The sequence below is a fragment of the Wickerhamomyces ciferrii genome, contig 00198 (genome assembly GCF_000313485.1).
Source record: "Wickerhamomyces ciferrii WGS project CAIF00000000 data, strain NRRL Y-1031 F-60-10, contig 00198, whole genome shotgun sequence".
Taxonomy (NCBI): domain Eukaryota; kingdom Fungi; phylum Ascomycota; class Saccharomycetes; order Phaffomycetales; family Wickerhamomycetaceae; genus Hansenula; species Hansenula ciferrii.
In genome coordinates this window covers 26,915-46,976 of record NW_011887542.1, presented here as the reverse complement: position 1 = coordinate 46,976, position 20,062 = coordinate 26,915, and the positions used below count along the sequence as shown (strand labels likewise).

General features: G+C 30.0%; 10 protein-coding genes across 10 annotated transcripts; 4 read left to right on the top strand and 6 right to left on the bottom strand.

Moving 5' to 3' along the window:
- Positions 1-13: 13 nt before the first annotated feature.
- Positions 14-1,606, bottom strand: CDC40 (Cdc40p; the record flags this gene model as incomplete). Its single annotated transcript, XM_011274327.1, has 1 exon — positions 14-1,606. One exon carries the CDS (start codon positions 1,604-1,606, stop codon positions 14-16), a length of 1,593 nt encoding a protein of 530 aa, XP_011272629.1.
- A 206-nt stretch (positions 1,607-1,812) lies between these two features.
- On the top strand, positions 1,813-2,643 carry BCP1 (protein-transporting protein BCP1; the record flags this gene model as incomplete). The annotated part of the gene is made up of 2 exons (XM_011274326.1): positions 1,813-1,881; positions 1,948-2,643. The coding sequence occupies 2 exons, from the start codon at positions 1,813-1,815 to the stop codon at positions 2,641-2,643; spliced, it is 765 nt and encodes a 254-aa protein (XP_011272628.1).
- A 93-nt stretch (positions 2,644-2,736) lies between these two features.
- On the bottom strand, positions 2,737-4,311 carry BN7_5075 (Poly [ADP-ribose] polymerase 12; the record flags this gene model as incomplete). The annotated part of the gene is made up of 1 exon (XM_011274325.1): positions 2,737-4,311. One exon carries the CDS (start codon positions 4,309-4,311, stop codon positions 2,737-2,739), a length of 1,575 nt encoding a protein of 524 aa, XP_011272627.1.
- A 614-nt stretch (positions 4,312-4,925) lies between these two features.
- EAF1 (Eaf1p) lies at positions 4,926-8,867 on the top strand (the record flags this gene model as incomplete). Its single annotated transcript, XM_011274324.1, has 1 exon — positions 4,926-8,867. The coding sequence occupies one exon, from the start codon at positions 4,926-4,928 to the stop codon at positions 8,865-8,867; it is 3,942 nt and encodes a 1,313-aa protein (XP_011272626.1).
- A 413-nt stretch (positions 8,868-9,280) lies between these two features.
- Positions 9,281-11,219, bottom strand: GGA1 (ubiquitin-binding protein; the record flags this gene model as incomplete). Its single annotated transcript, XM_011274323.1, has 2 exons — positions 9,281-10,842; positions 11,162-11,219. The coding sequence occupies 2 exons, from the start codon at positions 11,217-11,219 to the stop codon at positions 9,281-9,283; spliced, it is 1,620 nt and encodes a 539-aa protein (XP_011272625.1).
- A 312-nt stretch (positions 11,220-11,531) lies between these two features.
- Positions 11,532-11,981, top strand: CNL1 (Cnl1p; the record flags this gene model as incomplete). Its single annotated transcript, XM_011274322.1, has 1 exon — positions 11,532-11,981. The coding sequence occupies one exon, from the start codon at positions 11,532-11,534 to the stop codon at positions 11,979-11,981; it is 450 nt and encodes a 149-aa protein (XP_011272624.1).
- A 140-nt stretch (positions 11,982-12,121) lies between these two features.
- On the bottom strand, positions 12,122-15,052 carry SPC110 (Spc110p; the record flags this gene model as incomplete). The annotated part of the gene is made up of 1 exon (XM_011274321.1): positions 12,122-15,052. One exon carries the CDS (start codon positions 15,050-15,052, stop codon positions 12,122-12,124), a length of 2,931 nt encoding a protein of 976 aa, XP_011272623.1.
- Positions 15,053-15,501: 449 nt separating this feature from the next.
- Positions 15,502-16,602, bottom strand: TRP4 (anthranilate phosphoribosyltransferase; the record flags this gene model as incomplete). The annotated part of the gene is made up of 1 exon (XM_011274320.1): positions 15,502-16,602. One exon carries the CDS (start codon positions 16,600-16,602, stop codon positions 15,502-15,504), a length of 1,101 nt encoding a protein of 366 aa, XP_011272622.1.
- A 346-nt stretch (positions 16,603-16,948) lies between these two features.
- CDC12 (septin CDC12) lies at positions 16,949-18,182 on the top strand (the record flags this gene model as incomplete). Its single annotated transcript, XM_011274319.1, has 2 exons — positions 16,949-16,989; positions 17,084-18,182. 2 exons carry the CDS (start codon positions 16,949-16,951, stop codon positions 18,180-18,182), a joined length of 1,140 nt encoding a protein of 379 aa, XP_011272621.1.
- Positions 18,183-18,492: 310 nt separating this feature from the next.
- On the bottom strand, positions 18,493-19,452 carry TRR1 (thioredoxin-disulfide reductase TRR1; the record flags this gene model as incomplete). The annotated part of the gene is made up of 1 exon (XM_011274318.1): positions 18,493-19,452. One exon carries the CDS (start codon positions 19,450-19,452, stop codon positions 18,493-18,495), a length of 960 nt encoding a protein of 319 aa, XP_011272620.1.
- Positions 19,453-20,062: the final 610 nt, after the last annotated feature.

Genomic DNA, 20,062 nt, shown 5'->3' with positions numbered 1-20,062 from the left:
TCATTAAATTATATCATTCGTAATAATAAATTTTACCAGAAGAACCTGTAAATATAACTTTACTAACCTCTTTTGTGTTCCATAATACTTGGGTTATAGCCTTATCATCAATTTTTAATTTTTTAATTAATTTTGTAGTTTTCCAATCCCAAAATACTGCATTACCATTTGAATCACCACTAACAATATCTTTACCATCTGGTGAAAAATCAATACCAATACCATAACCTGCACAATTATGTCCTGTGAATAATTTCTTTTTATTTGTTTTATATCTATCTTTTGTACTAAATACCATGATTGTATTATCCATAGACTGTGCAGCAAAATATTTCCCTTGAGGATGAATCTTGGTAACTGGCATTGAATGTAATGTTGGATCACTAATTAATTTAATTGGAATATTGATTTGTAAATCCCAAACACGTACGGTTTTATCTTCAGATGTTGATATAAATCTTTTGTTTTCTAAAAATGTAATACTATTAATTGAACCTAAATGATGATCATAACTTTGAATTATTTTTTTTTCTTTTATACTATAATGATCAATTTTACTATTCATTAACCCAACAATAAACTCATCATCATTGAAAGGGTTAAATTTAATTGTATTACCAACAGATTTGGTTCTAAATTTTTCTAAACATTTACCAGTTTCTGTATCCCATACTTTTATAAAATGATCATAACTTGTACTTATAACCCTTGTACCGTCATTATTGAATGCTATATCTTTAATTGGTTTATTATGACCGAAAAATCCTCGTAAAAGTTCACGTTTATGATAAACTGACCATAAATAAATCTTTGAATCATTACCACAAGAGAGTAATAAATGATTTGATTTGGGGAAAAGTACAATTTTGTTTGTACCATTTGTATGACCTTTCCAAACATGAATTTGTCTTTTCGGTATGAAACATTCTTCTGGAACATCATCATTTGTTAGATTAACACCAACATCTTTGGGTATATGCATATATGTTCTTCCTTGGTAATCCTTCTCAGATGTACCATAAAATTCCGTTGAATCTTGTGATCCAGTTTCTTCCTCTTCTTCACTGTCTGTTTTGATTTGTTCTTGTTCTTCTTTCTCTTTTTCTGATTCACTTCCAGCTTCTTCAGGATGTACTTCATCTTCACTACTAGATGAATCATGATATTTTGCCCAAGGACCAGCATACGCACCATCACCATCAATTTTATCCGATTTCCCTCTTTTGAATCGCTTAGACTTTATTCTTTTCTTATCTTCTTTGGAAGGTTTTAGATCTGTGATGTCTCGTTTATTTAATCTATGTGCCATAGATTGATCACCAATAACAGTATTGTTACCATATAAACTCTTTGCATACCCGAGATTATCAAAATTTCTTCTTTGTATTTCAAAGGTTGTTTCATCAAAATTTTCACGTTCAATATGACCAGTGATTGTTTTTTGTAATTGACCATTATTATTATCGTCTATAGTACTTATTGTTAATTCTTTCTTTGGGGCATCTTTAACCTGTGGTGCAGCAACGACTTTCACAGATTGGAAACTAGGTTGAGCAGGAGAATCTGATTCATCTTCAGAAGAAGAGTAGCCTGTAACTAGCGACATTGTGGTAGTTGATGTTCTATATAGAATTGGTAGAAAATGTCTGTTTATACACCAAAAATTTCCAAAAATCCATCAAGAGTAGTGGGAAAACCAAAAAAATGGTGATAAATTTTAAGCTGTTGATTTTGATAATTTTAATACTCGATGAGATGACCTTTTGATTGGAAAAAGAGCAAACCCAAAAACCCCAAAGATCCCAGAAAATCATGTCTAAGAGAAGAATCCAAGAAGAAGAAGAAGAAGAATCAGATATTGATATCAGCAGTACCGATTCAGTAAGTGTTCCTCCTAGAAAATGACTAGTTCAATATGGTTTAGAGATTAACAATTAATACCCATAGGAAAACTCTGAAGGAGAAGAAGAAGAAGAAGAAGAAATTGTTAACGTTGATTTTGATTTCTTTGACATCAACAAAGATATTGATTTCCATGCTATAAAGAACTTAACTCGTCAACTCCTGGGTGAAGATTCCAAAAAGTTACAAATTTCTCCATTAGCTGATTTGATTTTAGAAGCACCAACAATTACAATTAAAACTGATGGTAAAGATTCAGATCCATATGCATTTTTATCAGCTTTAAACTTGAAGGAATTGAAAAGTAATGATTATATCAAATATATTCATAAGGCTGATGCTCAATTATCTTCAAATTTAAATAAAATTTCACATAAAAATAATGCCTTATTACTTGGTGAAAGAATGATTAATATGCCAATTCAAGTGATACCTGCAATTTATAAATTAACACTAGAGGAAGCTGAAAAGGCTAATGGAGAAGCATATGATAATTATTTATTACCTTCAAGAAAATATGAAATCAATGAAGAAACTGAAGATAATTCTAAAAAAAGAATTAAAACTGTTGAAGTTGATTTCTTCCATTTTGAAGATCAATTTTTTGAAGAAAATGCTTCTTTTAAAACTCAATTACAATCCAGAGGTGGTGTTTTACAAACTTTTATGGTTTTAACTCACGACAACTTAATTAAATCTATAAGTCAATTAGAAGATACAATTTCAGAAATTTTCGGTTAATTTTTAAACTAAAGTGTAATTTATCAGTTGGTATTAAGTTTACGTCAAAATAAATGATGTATAATTTTTTTTAATTTATTGTTTGTAGATTGTTCATATGGACCATGTATCAATACCAATAATTGAACCATGCTGATTATTACCACAACTAAATAATTGCCATCTATAACCAATATGATCAAGCCATATAGTGATTGGTTTGGTGGTTTTTTTATGACCAGGAATATCACCAGATGAAGGAACAACAATATAAGCGGTTTTGGAATTTAATTTATATTTTGATTTAACTTCTGATAAAGAACTAGTTAATTGATCAACTGCATCATTGAATTCTAAACCATGCATTTCAAACCAAACTTCATCATCAATAGTTTCTGAATAACTATATAAATCATCATCAGCAGATTTTAATGCATCTAATGCCTTTTCTTCAAATTTATTGGCTTTTTCACTTAATTTTTTAGCTTTACCACCATCATTCGAAACATAAGAATCAGTTGACATTTTAGCATGTTTTTTCCTTTGATTTTCATTTCTTGTAGCAGAAATTCTATTTGAAACATAAGATTTTAAATATTTATTTTCAGTTTGATCTTCCCATGGAATTATTGTTGGTTTTTTAATTGGTTTAACAATTTTAATAGCTTTTGATGGGATAAACGGTGGGGCTGAAGTTGATGGTATAAATGATGGAACAGATGAAATATTTGATGCTGTAAATGAAGATGATGGTGATTGTTTTATAATTGATGGTTGTGAAGATGGAGGTGTTAATGTTGATAAAGATGCCAAAGATTCAGGTGGTGATAACGGAGTTGGTAAATCTAAATCATGTTTGAAAAGACATTTATCACCAGCTAAACAATTACCTTTTAACCAAAAACTACAAGCTCTTTGATCAATATCATGACTGAATTTACAATCTGATCTTAAACATTGACCATTTTTAATTAAAAATGAACATAATGCCTTGTTTTTCTTATCAACTGAAAAAAATGGTTGATTATTTGTTGTGGAAGTTGAATTGGTTGAAGGTACTGAATTTGATAATAATGGTGTTGTTGATGTTGATTGAGAATCTTTTGAAGAAGTAGTTGAAGCTTCAGATGTTTTAAGTTGATTCATTAAATGTTGAGCGGCTTCAATAACATCATAACCATTGATTCTTAAAGCTTGTTCAATTCTTTGTCTTGATAAACTGCCATTAAATAAATCATTTAGTTGATCTATTGGAGATGAAGTTTGTTGAGGTGCAGGAGTTTTTTCACCATAAAGTTCTTTCCTTAGTTCTTGAGTTTTAATCAACAAATCTTGATATTCTGATTCAGCTTTATTTTTTAAATCTCTACTTTTTTCCCAATTTTTCCTTTTCTCTTCATTTAAAGCTTCTAATTCACGAACTTGTTTCTCTAATTCTAATCTTCTTTCAAAACTCGGTATATCAATCTTAACAGCTCTTTCCTCCACTTTAACTATTTTGACCTGTGGCTCAACTTTCCTTGAGGGATCCTTATGTTTCCAAAGGATATCCAAAATGATTCTTTCAGCTTCTTTGGAGGAACATTTGTATTTCTTGGTAACCAAATCATCTAAATAATCAATCTTGTCTTCTTCAAATAACGAGTCATTGTTCAAGATTTTATTGCATTCTTCTTGGAAATTCGTCATTTTAGAGGAGCCTGGAAATTTCCCCTGTAGCAAATATCTTAATATTTCTCTTGAAACTTGAAAATGATTATACTGATAACCTTGAACTATCGATCCAAAACCCCAAAACAAACGGTTCTCAAATTAAAATGACATTTCTGTCTCAATGATTGGATTTCGCTAAGTACTAAATATTTCAATGCTGCGCGAACCAGGATGAGAAGGTTTCGCGAATGTGTTTTTTTTATTTGTTTTTCCGATTTTCATTTAGAAAAAAAACCATCGACACCGCAAAAACAACACACAAAACAAACATCCAAACAACCATCAAACAACCGTTATTTCATCATTAAAGCTCTGGTTTTGAACAGTTTCCATTGTGAACCATCTTCAAGAAACAACAGCTACAAAAAACCAATTCCGGGCGTGTGTTTTTGGTGCTGTTTCGCCGCTTGTCACGAAATCCATAACTTTTGTTTTCTTTAATAATAGGTCGGAAATCAGATTAGTATAATCAAAAGAATATTCATCAATTCAATTAGAATTAATTGACATTTCCATCTAATAATTGAACAATTGGCTGTGAAATATAACACTCTGATACGCTCTATACTTATCATACAATTATACACATCATGTCCACAGGTGCACCGAACTTGGAGAGACTTCGTTCAGAAGCTATTGAAAGACGAAGAATAGAAGGTGCAGAATTGATCAATAGTCGAAAGAGAAAGATCTCAGAGTTATATACAGTGTCAAACTTATCACGTATAAGAGATATAAATCAAGATGATCAAATGAAACCAATCAAAGACAGTTTACTTGGGTTTTTGGAAAGAAATGATTTACAAAAAGGTCATGAGTTTGATTTAAAGACACTTCAACAACCACTTATAGATAATGGTCCACTTCCAAAACAACAAAGGCAAGATATTCCAACTAATAACCAGTCTTCAATTCCTGTACATCCATCTTCACAACCACAATCTCAACCAACTTCCCAATCACCAATTAATCTCAAACCAGTTGTGGCTAATAATCAACAACAGGTTCCTAAACATATTGATACAACACCACAGACACCATCATCTCAACAAACACAAATACCCAATAAAAGTATACCTGATAATCAAGTGAAGCAGAGTCAGGCCCTTCAAGGCACATCGATAAGTGGTATTCCTCAAGTTCAAGCTCAAACTTCACAAAGTTCATCATCTCAATCACAACCCAAACAAGTTCAACCTCAATCAGTACCTACATCAGTACCTACATCAGCACCTCAATCGCAACCAGCAAATGTCAGCTCATCTACTTCAGTACCGGATACTTTACAAAAGCAGAAACTTTCTACCCCACAATCTCAATCACAAGTGAAAGATATAGAACAAACACAATCCAATCAACAATTACAAAATCAACAAGAGCATGATAAAAAAGATCAAATACAAACAGAGGTACAAAATAAGAGCATTCAACCTTCAGTTCAACCTAGCCAATCCTCATCAAATCAATCACAAACTCAAAATCAAACTGCATCAACTGCATCAACTGTGTCAAAAGACTCTAAACAAACTCAAGGTACATCGAATAATCGTACCAATGTTATAAGGAAGAGAAATCTTGAAGATAAGGTATCACTTTATGATCCCAAAAATAAAGAAGCTATTGATACACATGTTATTTTTTTGAAAGAACAATTGCCTGCCAAAATTGCTGAAGCTACATCATTAGCAGAATTATATTATTTGGCACAAACCCTGCCTTTAGTTAAATTGATGCCATCTACTCATAAAGCTGTTACTTCAACCATGTATGAAACAGCTTTAACTGAAGGGAAAATTAATGTTGTTCATTCAAGAATTGAAGAATTAAAAAGACAAGGGAAATGGAGTTTAAAACAACCAACAAGATTTGTTGATCCTATTAAAAATAAGCAAAAGACACATTGGGATCATTTATTATCAGAAATGAATTGGATGGCTATAGATTTTAGAGAAGAAAGAAAATTAAGAATAGCTACATGTGCTTTTATTGCCCAATCAGTTTCTGATTATTGGACTTATGGGAAAGTTTGTTGTATCAATAGAAAACCAATTGTCCATTTAGATAATGTTATTGATGATTCAAATGATGATGATATTCCTGACGCGTCTGCTAATGAAATATCAGAAGATCAAGAAATAGATTCAATTGATATTTCAAAATTATTAAAAAGACCTAATCCAAATGAAGATATTAAACCTGTTAAATTACCAGAATTAACTTTGAAAGATTTCAAAAAAATCAAACAAGAAGATTCACCTTCTCCTTTTAAATTAAATTTAACTACAGATGAATTAAATGATCAAAATAGAACTTTATTAGATGAAATGCCAGTATTTCAATCATTTGATAAATATGATGACAAATACGATGAATTGCCATTGATTCCTGTTTCTAAATCACTGATTCCAATTGAGGATGATTCTTGGTATAATGTTTTATTTAAACAAATTACTGATGATTCAAATTATACACCACCACAACAAAAAGGTTTATTTGGATTTTCATCACAAAAGAGAATTAATACATCAATTAAACCTCCATCTCCACCAAGTCTGAAATATTTGGATTTAAGAACTCCAACTATTTGGTTACCTGAAGATGATCAAAATTTGATTGAACATGTTAATAAGTTTTCTTTCAATTGGGGTGTTGTTTCAGCCCATCTTTCCAAAAAACCAACGAGAAGCTATGTATCCAATATTGAAAGAAGAACACCATGGCAATGTTTTGAAAGATATATTCAATTGAACGATACATTCCAAATCAATGATATGAGAGGTCAAAATTTCATGAGTGCTACTAAATGGTTAGAACATGCTCATAACATTCAAGCTACTACTAAAAGAAGAATTTCACCATTAGGTGTTGGTGTTGATTCTATTCAAAGAGGTCATAAAAGATTACGTTGGGCAAGTATGTTTGAAGCTATTAGAAAGTGTATGAGGAAAAGAGAAAGTGTTACTAGACCAAATAACAATCAAGTTCGTAAAGGTGCAGATGATAAGAAGTTAACTGCACCAACTCCAGCTGAATTATCCAAATTGAAATTTGAAAGAGATAAAGCTATTCAAGAGGCATATATGCAAAATTCTGGAAATGGTTTCAGAACTAGACTTCCAGCCCAAGGTCCAAATGTTGCTGCTGCTGCTGCTGCCGCTGCTGCTAGTGCAAGACCAGATAATCATCAAGCTACTTCAATGCCTGCTGGAAATTCTAATGGGTTACCAGTTCCACGTCCAGCGTCTCAGTCAAGTGTTCAATCTCAAAATGGTCAACAAATTCCTCAAAGATATAATGATGCAATCAATAGACCAAGTTCTACACCTTCTGTACCTCAACAAGGGCAAGTCACTCAACCTCAACAACAACAAGTTCCACAACAAGCTCAGAGAAGCGGAATTCCTGTCGCTAATTCAAACCCAGGTCTGAATAACACAGCTGCAGTTGCTGCTGCTCAAAGAATCATTCAAGGACAAAGTAATGGTCAAAAGATAATTGGTCCAAATGGTACACCATATACACCAGAACAACTGCAACAGCTGATGCAACTGAGACAAAGAAAGCTCAAGCAGCAACAACAGGCTCAACAACAAGCTCAACAAGCGCAAACTGTTCAAGGTCAAACTCAACAAGCCCCAATCAATCAAACACTTCCACAATCACAACCTCGTATGAACTCCAATGGTATATCACAAGTTTCCCCATCACCAAATTTAGGTAATACTCAACTTTCAACAGGTACTAGCGTCAATTCACCAGCTATGAATAATGCTTCAAGATCTAATAGTAATCCACAAGGTTCCAATGTTTCAAGTCCATTGATTGGCCAATCACAACCTCAACAAGCTACAAACACCAATAGTAACAATAATGGGAATGTTAGACCTTCTTTTGTACCAGCTCATGTCTCTGCAATTATAAATCAAATCCAATCACAAAATCCAAATATGTCAAAGCAAGAAGTTACAAAAGTTGCTGCACAATATTTAGCCAATCTTCAAGCTAAACAATATCGTGCAAATGCTATGAATGGTAATAATGGTAATAATTTAGGGTCATCTCCAGTGCCAAATAATTCTGCACCAGTTAACCAATCACGTCCTGCTTCTAATCAAGCTTCACCAAGTGGATTTTCACAAGCTAAAGTCAACGCATCTGTTCCAACTCCTCAACAAATTCTGCAACAACAAGGTGTCTCATCATCACCGCCATTACAATCTCCAAGAATTCAACAACAAGCTCAACCTCAGCAACAAGCTGTAAGACAAACATCTAATCCAAATTCACCACAAATGCCATTACAACAAACCAATCAATCATCATCTTTAACACCACAACAGAAAGCACAATTGGATATGCTGAAAGTTTTACATGCTGAACAACAACAAAAGAGACAACAACAACAGCAGCAGCAGCAGGCCCAACTGAGAAATGGCCAACAAGGACCACAAGTTCATCAACAACAAGTTAATAATAAGACTGGTTCACAAGTACAAAACCCTCAACAATCACCAAATAATCAACAAAAATAAGTTACGAATATATGAATATGTATCTATTTGAACTCTATTTGAATTCTATTTGATTGGTTTATGTATAATTAATAATATAATGATATGATACGACATTATAACATTTGGACAATTTTAAAGTATATCAGCTGGTATATGTAGTCTTTTTATGTAGAGCTACTAATCATGAGTTTGTATTATAAAATCACACGCTACTCGATCAATATAAACCATGTACTGTTAATTTCTTTAAAAGAAGAAAAAATTGACGATCTTGATACATGTTATACAAAAAAAGACATATAATATACATGGATTGACAAATTAAAAAATGATTCAAAGTAAAAGATATAAAAGATGAAAAGAAAGGGGAAAAAACAACAACAACATAATATAAAGACTAATGACTATAAATGAAATGACCAAATTATAAATTATACGTTAAAAGTATAAGTATTAGTTTCTTCAACATCAGAACCATTAACAATATAATTAACTTTCCATTTGATTTTTGGTGGGACATTGGCATTTGTTGAATCAACTTTGAAAGATTGAGTTACAGCATCTTTAGCAAATGAACCAAGGAAACTACCACTTTGAGGTTCAAGTCTTAATGATAAAGATTTTGGTACAGCAATTAAAAATTGTAAATTTGATATAGCAAAAGTACCAATATTTGAGAAAATTGCCTTTGCAGATACAGTATTTTGTGAATCTCTTGATAATTCTAATTCAAATTTTAAGTGTTGAGATTCATTAACTAAAGAACGTGGATTAGATTGTTGTTGTTGTTGACCACCAAAAGACCCTATTAGTGAAGTATCTAAAGATGCAAATGCATTTTGATTTGATGATGAAACAGTTGGATTAGCTGGAGTTGTGGTTGATGTAGTTGTAGTATTATTATTTGATAATTGATTGAAAATATCATAATTTGGTGAAGTTGCTCTTGAAGGTTGATTTGAAGAGAAATCTAATGTAATATCACCACCTGAACCAAAATTGTTTGATGATGATGATTGTTGATTTGAAGATCCACCAAATGATAAATCACTTAAATCACCTAATAAATCATCAACTTTACCATTGTTATTATTATTATTATTTTCACCAGTTGGTTCAGGAGAAACATCATCATCAAAATCAATTAAATTTAATGATTGTTGAACACCAGAACCGGCATTTGCAACTTGAACTTTTGAAGCATTTGCTAAATCACCATTTTTCAAGAAATTATATTTTTCCACTAAGGAATTAACAGTATCATTAATTTTTAATAAATCTTGAACAGATTCTTCATCATCTTGTTCTTCTTCAATGATTTTTTGAATTTTTGGTTGAGCAACTTTTAAAGCACTATATAATTCAACCAAAGTTTCATCACTTGTATCTAAAGAACCAGATTTTTCTGAAGTTGCCAACATTTCATTGAAAATATCAGCTTTTCTTTTTAAACGATCTAAATCTTCAGCAACTTGAGCTTTACTATCAACTAAGTTATCATCTTTAAAACCAGCCATAATTTTCATTAATTTATTTGCTTCTTTTAAATCACTTGGTCTACCACGTCTAACTAATTCTTGTAATTTAGCAGCTTGAGCAATTGCTTCTTCTTTTTGAATTTCAGCAGCAGATTTTAAATTATCAGAAGGATTCAACACAGAAGCATCTTCAGCTTTAACTTCTGGGAAAACATAACCTTTATAAGATAATAATCTATGCATATCTCTAATAAAACCTAAATCTTCTTTATATTTTGAAGTTTTACATAAAGTTTGGTTCCATTCTTCAATTTGACCCAAGATTAATCTTTGAGGACGTGAATATCTAATTGGAGGTCTTTCAGGGAATCTTTTCACCAATTCATTCAAGAATTCTTTACGAGATATTTGTAAATGGAAAGGATAACCACAATTTTTAACTAAAACATCTAATAATGATAATGCAAAGATTGAAGTATGACTATCTCTGCTATTTATAAGACTAACAATGGTGACTGCAGCTTCTCTTGGACTAAAGAAATTGTCAGTTAGTAAGTTAATCAATTGATCATAGAAATTATATTAATACTCACGTCCCACCTTGCTTTTCATTAATATAATCAGCAACAGCCAAGTTCAATCCTAAATCAGGTTCAGCCAATGTGGATCTACAAGCTCTGTCTAGATATCACAAGAGTTAGTACAATTGAATTCTTTAAATTTTAGTATCCCCCAATGATCTGGTGTCAAAAAACACATCAAATGATCTAATCATTAATGAACCCTTTTATGACACCATTAGGAAAATCCCAAACCAAATTACCCAAAACTTACAGATTTTTCTAACAATGGACGTGGCACCACTAGGATATGCTCTTTCCCCGTACGACATGCTCTATAAATATTCAATCTCTTTCAAATCTCGAGGATTCTCAATCTTTTGCTTATAATTGCAAACTACTTTTTAGATTCCAATTCGATTCAATTTCCAATTCAACTTCCCACAATCAAAGCAGCGAAATCTCCTTTACGGGAAATTTGGGAAACCCGTAAAATAAATGACAGAAAAATGAACCAAAGGGAGGGTAAATCACTTACGAAAGTGGTACGGGCAGAAAGGTAATAGACATTCACAAAATTTAATTATTTGGTACTCATTGATTCAATTCAATCAAAGGTGCTCTGAAAATCAGCACAAGAGACCATGTCCAGAGATGATGGTTCAATCCAGAGATCACACGAGGCACTCAGTGGCGGGTCCACTGTCAACACAAGCTCAGACGATTTGACATCTTTACCAGCAGATCAAGAATTACTTATTGGAGAAGATCAACAAAAATCTAATTATAATGAAGAAGAAGATGATCCATTAGGTGTCAAGAGATTAGCATTAAGCTTTGATTATCTACTATACAAAATCACCGAGAAAGTTGATTCATTGGCTCAACAAACTGAATTAAGTGTATTGAGTAAAAAAAATCAAGTTGATGTTCAATTAATTGATGTAGAAAATTCAATGAATAATTTGAAAAATTTAATTAAAAATTGTGATGAATTAGATAATGAATTTTCCATGGTTGAACAAATTAATTATATTGTTAATGATTTCAAACATAGAATTGCAGATTTGGAAAAGAAAGTCACACAAAAGTGAATTTGAAAATTAGCTACATGAATACTTTTAAAATAAATATTACAAAGATCCATTAAAACATCTATATATACCCATAATTCAAATCATAACCTCATTAAGACAAAGCACACACCAAAAGCCATAAATTCACATCACACATCTCAATAATCATCAATTGCCAGTTTAAATTTTAAATCTTCAATTTTTTTATTCCTTATTGAACTATAATCAGTTTTCCTTTTAATTCTAACTGCTGCAACCACAAATTTAAAGATTATTTTTAAGGATGGTTTTTTATTACTTATTAATTCATAATCTGGATAAATACCAGCTTGTTGTAATTTTTTAACATCTTTTTTCAAATGTGAATTTGTTGCTTGAATTGATTTCAATATGAATGAATTTATGAACTTTAAATCATTTATAATGTAATTAGATTTATTTAATTTCATTCTATAAAGATCAGATTGGTCTTGAATCATTAAATATTCTTTATTATTATCGTTATGTGAAAAATTATTATTTGATTTTTCATTTATATTTAAAGTATTTTGTAAATGACGATATTTTTTAATAATTTTCTCCATTTTATTCTCTAAATTCAATTTATCTTGACGAATTTCTGAATATTTGAAAAGTAATTCATTCTTCATATCATTAAATTCAATATTAATATTTTCTAATTGTTTTTCTTTTTTAGAAAGTTCATATTGAAGTTTTTGTGAATCATTATTATTATCAAGAGAAACTTTATAATAAATTGAATCTAATTGTTTCTTTTGATTCATTAATTCATGACTTAATTTTCGAACTTTATTATCAAGTTTTTTATTATCTTCAATAATTATGAATTTATTAGATTCTAATTTATTAATTTCCTTTTCTAATAAATGTATAGTATCAATAGACTCACTTAATTTATTATTTAATATTTTAATTTTCAAGTTTTTATCATCAATCTTTTTAATTAAAATATCAAGCTCATCATGTGATTTTTTATCAATTGAAGATGAAGAAGAAGATGATGTAGAGTTCTTCAAATTTTCCAATAACTTCTTATAACTTTGAATTTCATTTTCATGACCGGTTTTCAAACCTTCAATTTCAATTTTTAAAGCTTTAATTTCATATTCTCTTTTATTCTTTAATTTTAACGCTTCTAATTTTTCATTATCAATTTGTTCAGTTGTTGAAGTTTGCATGAATTTTAATTCTCTATTAGCTTTATGTAATTCATCTTCTTTTTCATTTAAAAGATCATTTAATTTTGCCAATTCTTTCTTATGTTTGAAAGAAATTTGAGTTAATTGATTATTTTTTTCAGTTAATTCTAATTGAAGATCATTGCATTTTGAAGTTAAATTTTTAACTTCAGCTTTATCAAAGGAATTTGTATCAATTGACTTATTATTCAGTTTTTTAGAAAGAGTTTTATTTTCAACATTCAACTCTTTAATTTGATTTGAAAGATAATCAATTTCAGATTTCCAAATATCTTCCAGTTTTTCTGTATCGTTATGACGTGTTTCTTTAGTTGTTGATTGAGATTTTTTCAAATCAGTATATGCCTTATAAGTTCTTTCATTATTATTTCTTAATGCGATGATTTCTTTATCCGATTTAATCAGTTGTTTTTGTAATGAATCACGTTCGAATGATACACTTTGTAATTCTTTTTCAAGACCAATAATTTGATTTTTCAAATCTTCAACAAATTCATGAACTTGTTCATTAGATGAGTTATTAGAACGTAATTTTTCAATAAGTTGAGATTGTGAATCAATTGTTTGATTTAAATGTTTGATTTGGGAATTTGACTTGGAAAGTTGTTGATTTAATTTTTCTAAATCATCTTCTTTCGCATGAATTTTTTGCAATAAAACTCTATTATGATCTTCTAATTTTTGGAAATTTTCTAAATATTTATTATTTGATTCTTGAGATTTTGATTCCATTAATGCATAAAGCTTATCCTTTTCCTCCTGTATAGATTTATAATTTCCTCTCAATTCTTTAGCGTTATTAGCAACTTCATCATATTGATCTTGTAATTTGGCAAATTCTTCATCTTTTTTTCTAATAATAGCTTTCAGATCATCTAATTCTTCTTCAATTTCATCTTGTTGTTGATCACTTAAATTTTTATGAGTTTTCAATAAATTTTCCATCTCTTCAACTTTATCTTCATATTGATCTAGTTCTTCATTTCTCATATTTAGTTCACGTTCAGTTTCATATAACTTATCTTTAACAGTTTCCAATTGTTCTTCTAATCTATCAACAAATGATTGTGATATAGCATTATTATCTTGTTCACTTTTATGAACATTTTGTAATTCTTTAATGGTAGCATGAAGTTCTTCATTTTCATTTTCTAAATCATATAAATCTTCATTTGATTGTTTCAAGTTTTCATTTTCTTTTTGTAAATTCATAATTTGATTTTGATATTGAAGTATTTCATCAGAATTATTATTCCCATTGGATGGAATTTGTTGTTGTTGTTGATTTTGTTGTTCTAATTCTTTTCTAGCATCAGAAAGTTCTTGATTTAAAAAGCTTAGTTCACCTCTCATTGCAATCATTTTTTCTTGTAATTCAGAATTTTGTTTATAAATTTCTTGTTGATCATTATTTGTACAAGCATTTACAAATCTTTTAAGACTTGAGATTTCAACTCTTAAATTATAATTTTCATCTTGTAATTTTGAGACGTTTGCTTGTTGATATTTAACAGGATTTGAACCATCGTTTAATAAATTATGGTTATCAAACTTATTAGGTATAGGTGATGAAGTTTTCCCCTTATTATTATTATTACCATTTTTATCTGAATAATTTATAGTATCAAATGATTCAGGTTCTATGAATGATGAGCCACCTCGTATAGAGTTTTCTAAAGGGGATTGATCAAATGGATTTCCTCTTAATGTATCTTGATGGAATTTATTACCATGTTTTTTAATAGTTTGAGATTTTGGATCTATATTTTCATTATTTTTACTATAACCAATTGGTGTAAATTCAAATGATTTGATCTTTTTGGCTCTATCATTAGGTGTACCAATCAATGGTTTATTAGACCTGAACATAATACCCAATACAACCCAAATAAAAACCAAATAAAACTAATATTTAAAATACAATCCAAATTGAAATGCGCGTAATGAAAGCAAATAATGAATGAATATGTGTGAATTTTTAGACCTTCTTCACAGTAGCAATGAGCAGAACAACAAAAAACCAGAACCTAACGGGTGACGAATGAATGGACAAGAAGAACAAGTGATCTCTTTGAAATGGTTGATATCGTTGGTTTCGTAAAATACTTTCTTTATTTACAATTTCTTTGTTTACGTTTTGTGATTTTAAAAACAATTAAGAAATTCGCGGATATCTGGTGCGGTCGGAAGTTTCTTATTTGGCCGGTATTTACCTATTTAGGAGTAACTAATGTTGTTATGGTAACTTTAAAAATCTAATATAATACAAATTTATTTAATTTAATCTATTTTATCTATTTGAATGGTTATGTTCATGTCTATTCATTCAAAAAATCATATTCTTCAATGTTTTGTTTAAATTTATCCAATGCTTTCAAAGCAGCACCTGATTTAATAGATTTTATAGCTAATTCTTTACCATGTTTCCAATCTTTAGCTTCACCACTAATCACAGCTAAAGCAGCAGTATTTAATGTAATATAATCAAATACTGGATGACCTTCATCAAATTTATTATTCAAGATTTCAATTAATAAATCAGCATTTTCCTTTGGAGTACCAGATTTAACTGATTCAATTGAATGTTCATGAATATTAAAATCACTTGGTTGTAAAAATTCAATTGAAATTTTTTCTAAATCAGGATCAACAATCCAAACTTTAGTTTGACCAATTGGACTTATTTCATCTAATCCAATACAACCCCAAACAATCATTGATTTTGCTTTTCTACAATTTAATTTATCTAATTTCAATACAGCTTCAGCGAAAACTTGACCTAAACTTTCAGAATAAACACCAATAATACGAGCTTTTAATGGAGCAGGATTTAATAAAGGACCCAGTATATTGAAAATTGTTGGTATACCAATTGCAGTTCTTATTTTAGCAACTTTTTTCATTGCACTATGGAAATTTGGAGCGAAAAGGAAAACAAATTTTGATTTTTTCAATATTGATGAAGCAGTTTTATTTGTAACTTTTGATAAATCAACACCTAAAGAACCTAATAAATCACCAGACCCCGAAGTAGAAGTTGAAGCTTTACCACCATGTTTACAAACATCAATTCCTATACCAGCAGCAACAATTGCAGAACTTGTACTAACATTAAAAGTATTTTGTCCATCACCACCAGTACCAACTATATCTACATAACCTTGAGGATCCACATCTAAAGGATTTATAATATCTGAGTATTCCAATACTCTTGACGCAGCAGCAGCAATAAATTCTGGTTTATGATCTAGACCTTTAATTCTTAAAGCTGTGAGGAAACTTGCGATTTGAACATCTGAAGGTATACCTTGTACTATAAGTTTAATGACTAATGATAGATCATCTGGTTTTAAATTTGGAGGGTCTAATAAAAGCGATTTGATGAACGGAGTGAGCACTGAGTCTGGATTGAGTGACATGTTACCAATCTAAACCTTGATCTATATATCTCTATCTGATCCCTTGATATGATCTGATGTCCATTGTCTAGTCTTTTGATCTTCTTTTGATGGTGTTTTGAAGTTTCATTTTCGTTTCTAAAGTGGTGTTCGGATTGCGCGAATTCTTGTGATTCTCGATTTCTTTGATTTTCAAATTCTGTTTTGATACGAAATTTACAAAATTCTGATTTGAATGTTTACTTTGAAAACCTCCTTTTACAAAACTCCAAAGAGACTCAGGGGAATTGGCTTTTGAAAAGTTGGTTCTATAGAGAGACAGCGGAGAGCACAGAGTTATTGTTATACAAAGACATTACTATACACAATGGTTGAGCCAATTGGGATATCTTCTTTACCAAATCAAAGGTACGTGTCGAGGTTTTTTTTTTCGTGTTCTATATATATAAGAATATGGAATATGGAATATATTTGATCTGGATTCATTACTAACATTCCACAGGTACAAAATTGTTACCAAGACTGGTGGTCATTTAACTTTAATGGTTGCTGGTGAATCTGGGTTAGGTAAAACTACATTCATTAATACCCTTTTCCAAACTTTATTAAAACAACCTTTAGATAATAGATCAAGACATAAACGTGGAATTCGTTCAACTACAGAAATTGAAATTATAAGAGCTGAATTAGAAGAAAAAAATTTTAAATTAAGAGTTAATATTATTGATACCCCTGGTTTTGGTGATAATATAAATAATAAAAATTCATGGCAACCAATTGTGGATTTTATTGATGATCAACATGATTCATTCATGAGACAAGAACAACAACCTTTACGTCATGCTAAACATGATTTAAGAGTACATGCTTGTCTTTATTTCATAAGACCAACTGGTCATTCTTTAAAACCATTAGATATTGAAACTATGAAGAAATTATCCACAAGAGTTAATTTAATTCCAATTATTGCTAAAAGTGATACATTATCACCAACTGAAACTTCAGAATTTAAAAATAGAATTAGATCTGTTATTGAAGCTCAAGAAATTAGAATTTATACTCCACCAATTGAATTAGATGATCAAGCAAGTGCTGAACATGCTAAACAATTGATTGAAAGTATGCCTTTTGCAATAATTGGTTCTGAATATGAATATGATAATGGTAAAGGTGAATTAGTTAGAGGTCGTAAATATCCTTGGGGTATTGCAGAAGTTGAAAATGAAACTCATAGTGATTTTAGAAAATTAAGATCTTTATTATTAAGAACAAATTTATTAGATTTAATATTATCTACCGAGGAATTACATTTTGAAACTTATAGAACTTTAAGAATGGAAAATAATGATGGTTCAAGTGATACTCAAGGTGGTATAACAACTTCAAGAAAATTACATAATCCTAAATTTAAAGAAGAAGAAAATGCATTGAAAAAATTCTTTACTGATCAAGTTAAAGCTGAAGAACAAAGATTTAGACAATGGGAACAAAATATTGTTAATGAAAGAAATAGATTAAATGCTGATTTAGATGAAATTCAACAAAAAGTTAAAACTCTTGATGAACAAGTTAAAGCTTTACAATTGAAAAATAAGCGTTGAACTCAAATAAGCTTTGAACTTAAAGGGAATAAATATTAAATTAAATGTAAACTAAAAAAGACAGTTTGGAAAAGACTAATAATATATTGTATAGTTTGAATTATAAGAAAATGTGTTTTGATTGAATTTCATGTTGTAAATATGGTGAAAAAAAAATAACTAATCGTATGATTGACGCGATTTTTGAAATTTACTATGGCGCGACGACGCGACTACACAATGGTACAATAGTACGATACACAATACACCAATTTCATAAACTCATCTATAATATTATTATTTATATATATATTTATATACGTTTAACCATTTATTCTAATTCAGCTAAATATTTTTCAGCATCTAAAGCAGCCATACAACCAGTACCGGCAGATGTAATAGCTTGTCTATAACGTGAATCTTGAACATCACCTGCAGCGAAAAATCCTGGAACTGAAGTTAATGTTGAACCTGGAACAGTTTTAATATAACCACCTTCATCAGTATCAACTTGATTTGCAACAATAGCAGTAGCTGGGGTATGACCAATTGCATAAAATAATCCATTAACTGGTAAATCTTTAACTTCATTAGTTTTAACATTTTTAATACTTAAAGCATTTAATAATTTACCATCACCTTTAGCTTCTAATGATACAGTATCAAATAAAATTTCTAATTTTTCATTTTTTTCAACTCTTCTTTGCATAATTTGTGAAGCTCTTAAATGATCTTTTCTAACAATTAAATAAACTTTTGAACCATATTTTGTTAAAAATAATGCTTCTTCACATGCTGAATCACCACCACCAATAACTGCTAATGGTTTATTTCTAAAAATTGGTACAGCACCATCACAAACAGCACATGCAGAAATACCTTGTTGCCAATAAGTTTCTTCACCTGGTAAATCTAATCTTTTTGCTGAAGCACCAGTAGCTAAAATTATAGAATCAGTTGTAATTGGTTCAGCATCTTCATTCCATTCAGTCCAAAATTTAAAAGGTTTTGATGATAAATCAACTTTTGCAACAGTTTCAGTAATAACTTCAGTACCAAATCTTTCAGCTTGAGCCTTCATTTTTTCAACTAATTCAGTACCAGTTAAACCATCTGGGAAACCTGGATAATTTTCAATTTCTGTAGTTGTAGTTAATTGACCACCTGCTGCGATACCATTAGCTAATAAACCTTCATATAAAAATGGTTTAATTTCAGCTCTTGAAAGATATAAAGCAGCAGTTAAAGCAGCTGGACCACCACCGATAATTGTAACTTGTTGATGAACCATTCTATTAATATTTATGTAGTTAATGTGTCTAGATTGTCTAAACTTTGATAATAATTGTCTTTGAAACACTTTGATAGTTATAATTCAATAATTTTTTGAAAAAGGGTGGTAATATCACTTCTTTTATATCGTTTAATTTAAAATTTATACCGTTTGTAATCCTGGAACTTCTCGAATCTTTGAAAAAGGAACTTTTTGAATTTTGTTAGTAATAAAATTGCCGACTAGATTTTAAAATTTAAAATTTGACAAATTCTACTGAATCTAGAAATTTAAAATTGAAAAGTCATGTGATGGTTACTACATTGGGGAATAATGGCACTTTAATGGCACTATTGGCACTCACATTTACTATTTAAAGTAATTTGTGTCGTTTTATATTACGCCATTACCCGATACAGTATCTACCGAGGGTACTCGAGGGCATTTAGTCACATGACAGATCTAATCACATTTCCCAAAAGGGTAATTTGTAAATACAAAAACAAATGTTTCCATCACAACCAGGAAAAAGATACAAATATTTACGTCTCATCAAAAATCAAAATCAAAATACACAAACAATTGATTTGAATTGTTTTTGTGGAAAATAAACACTGATATTAAATCC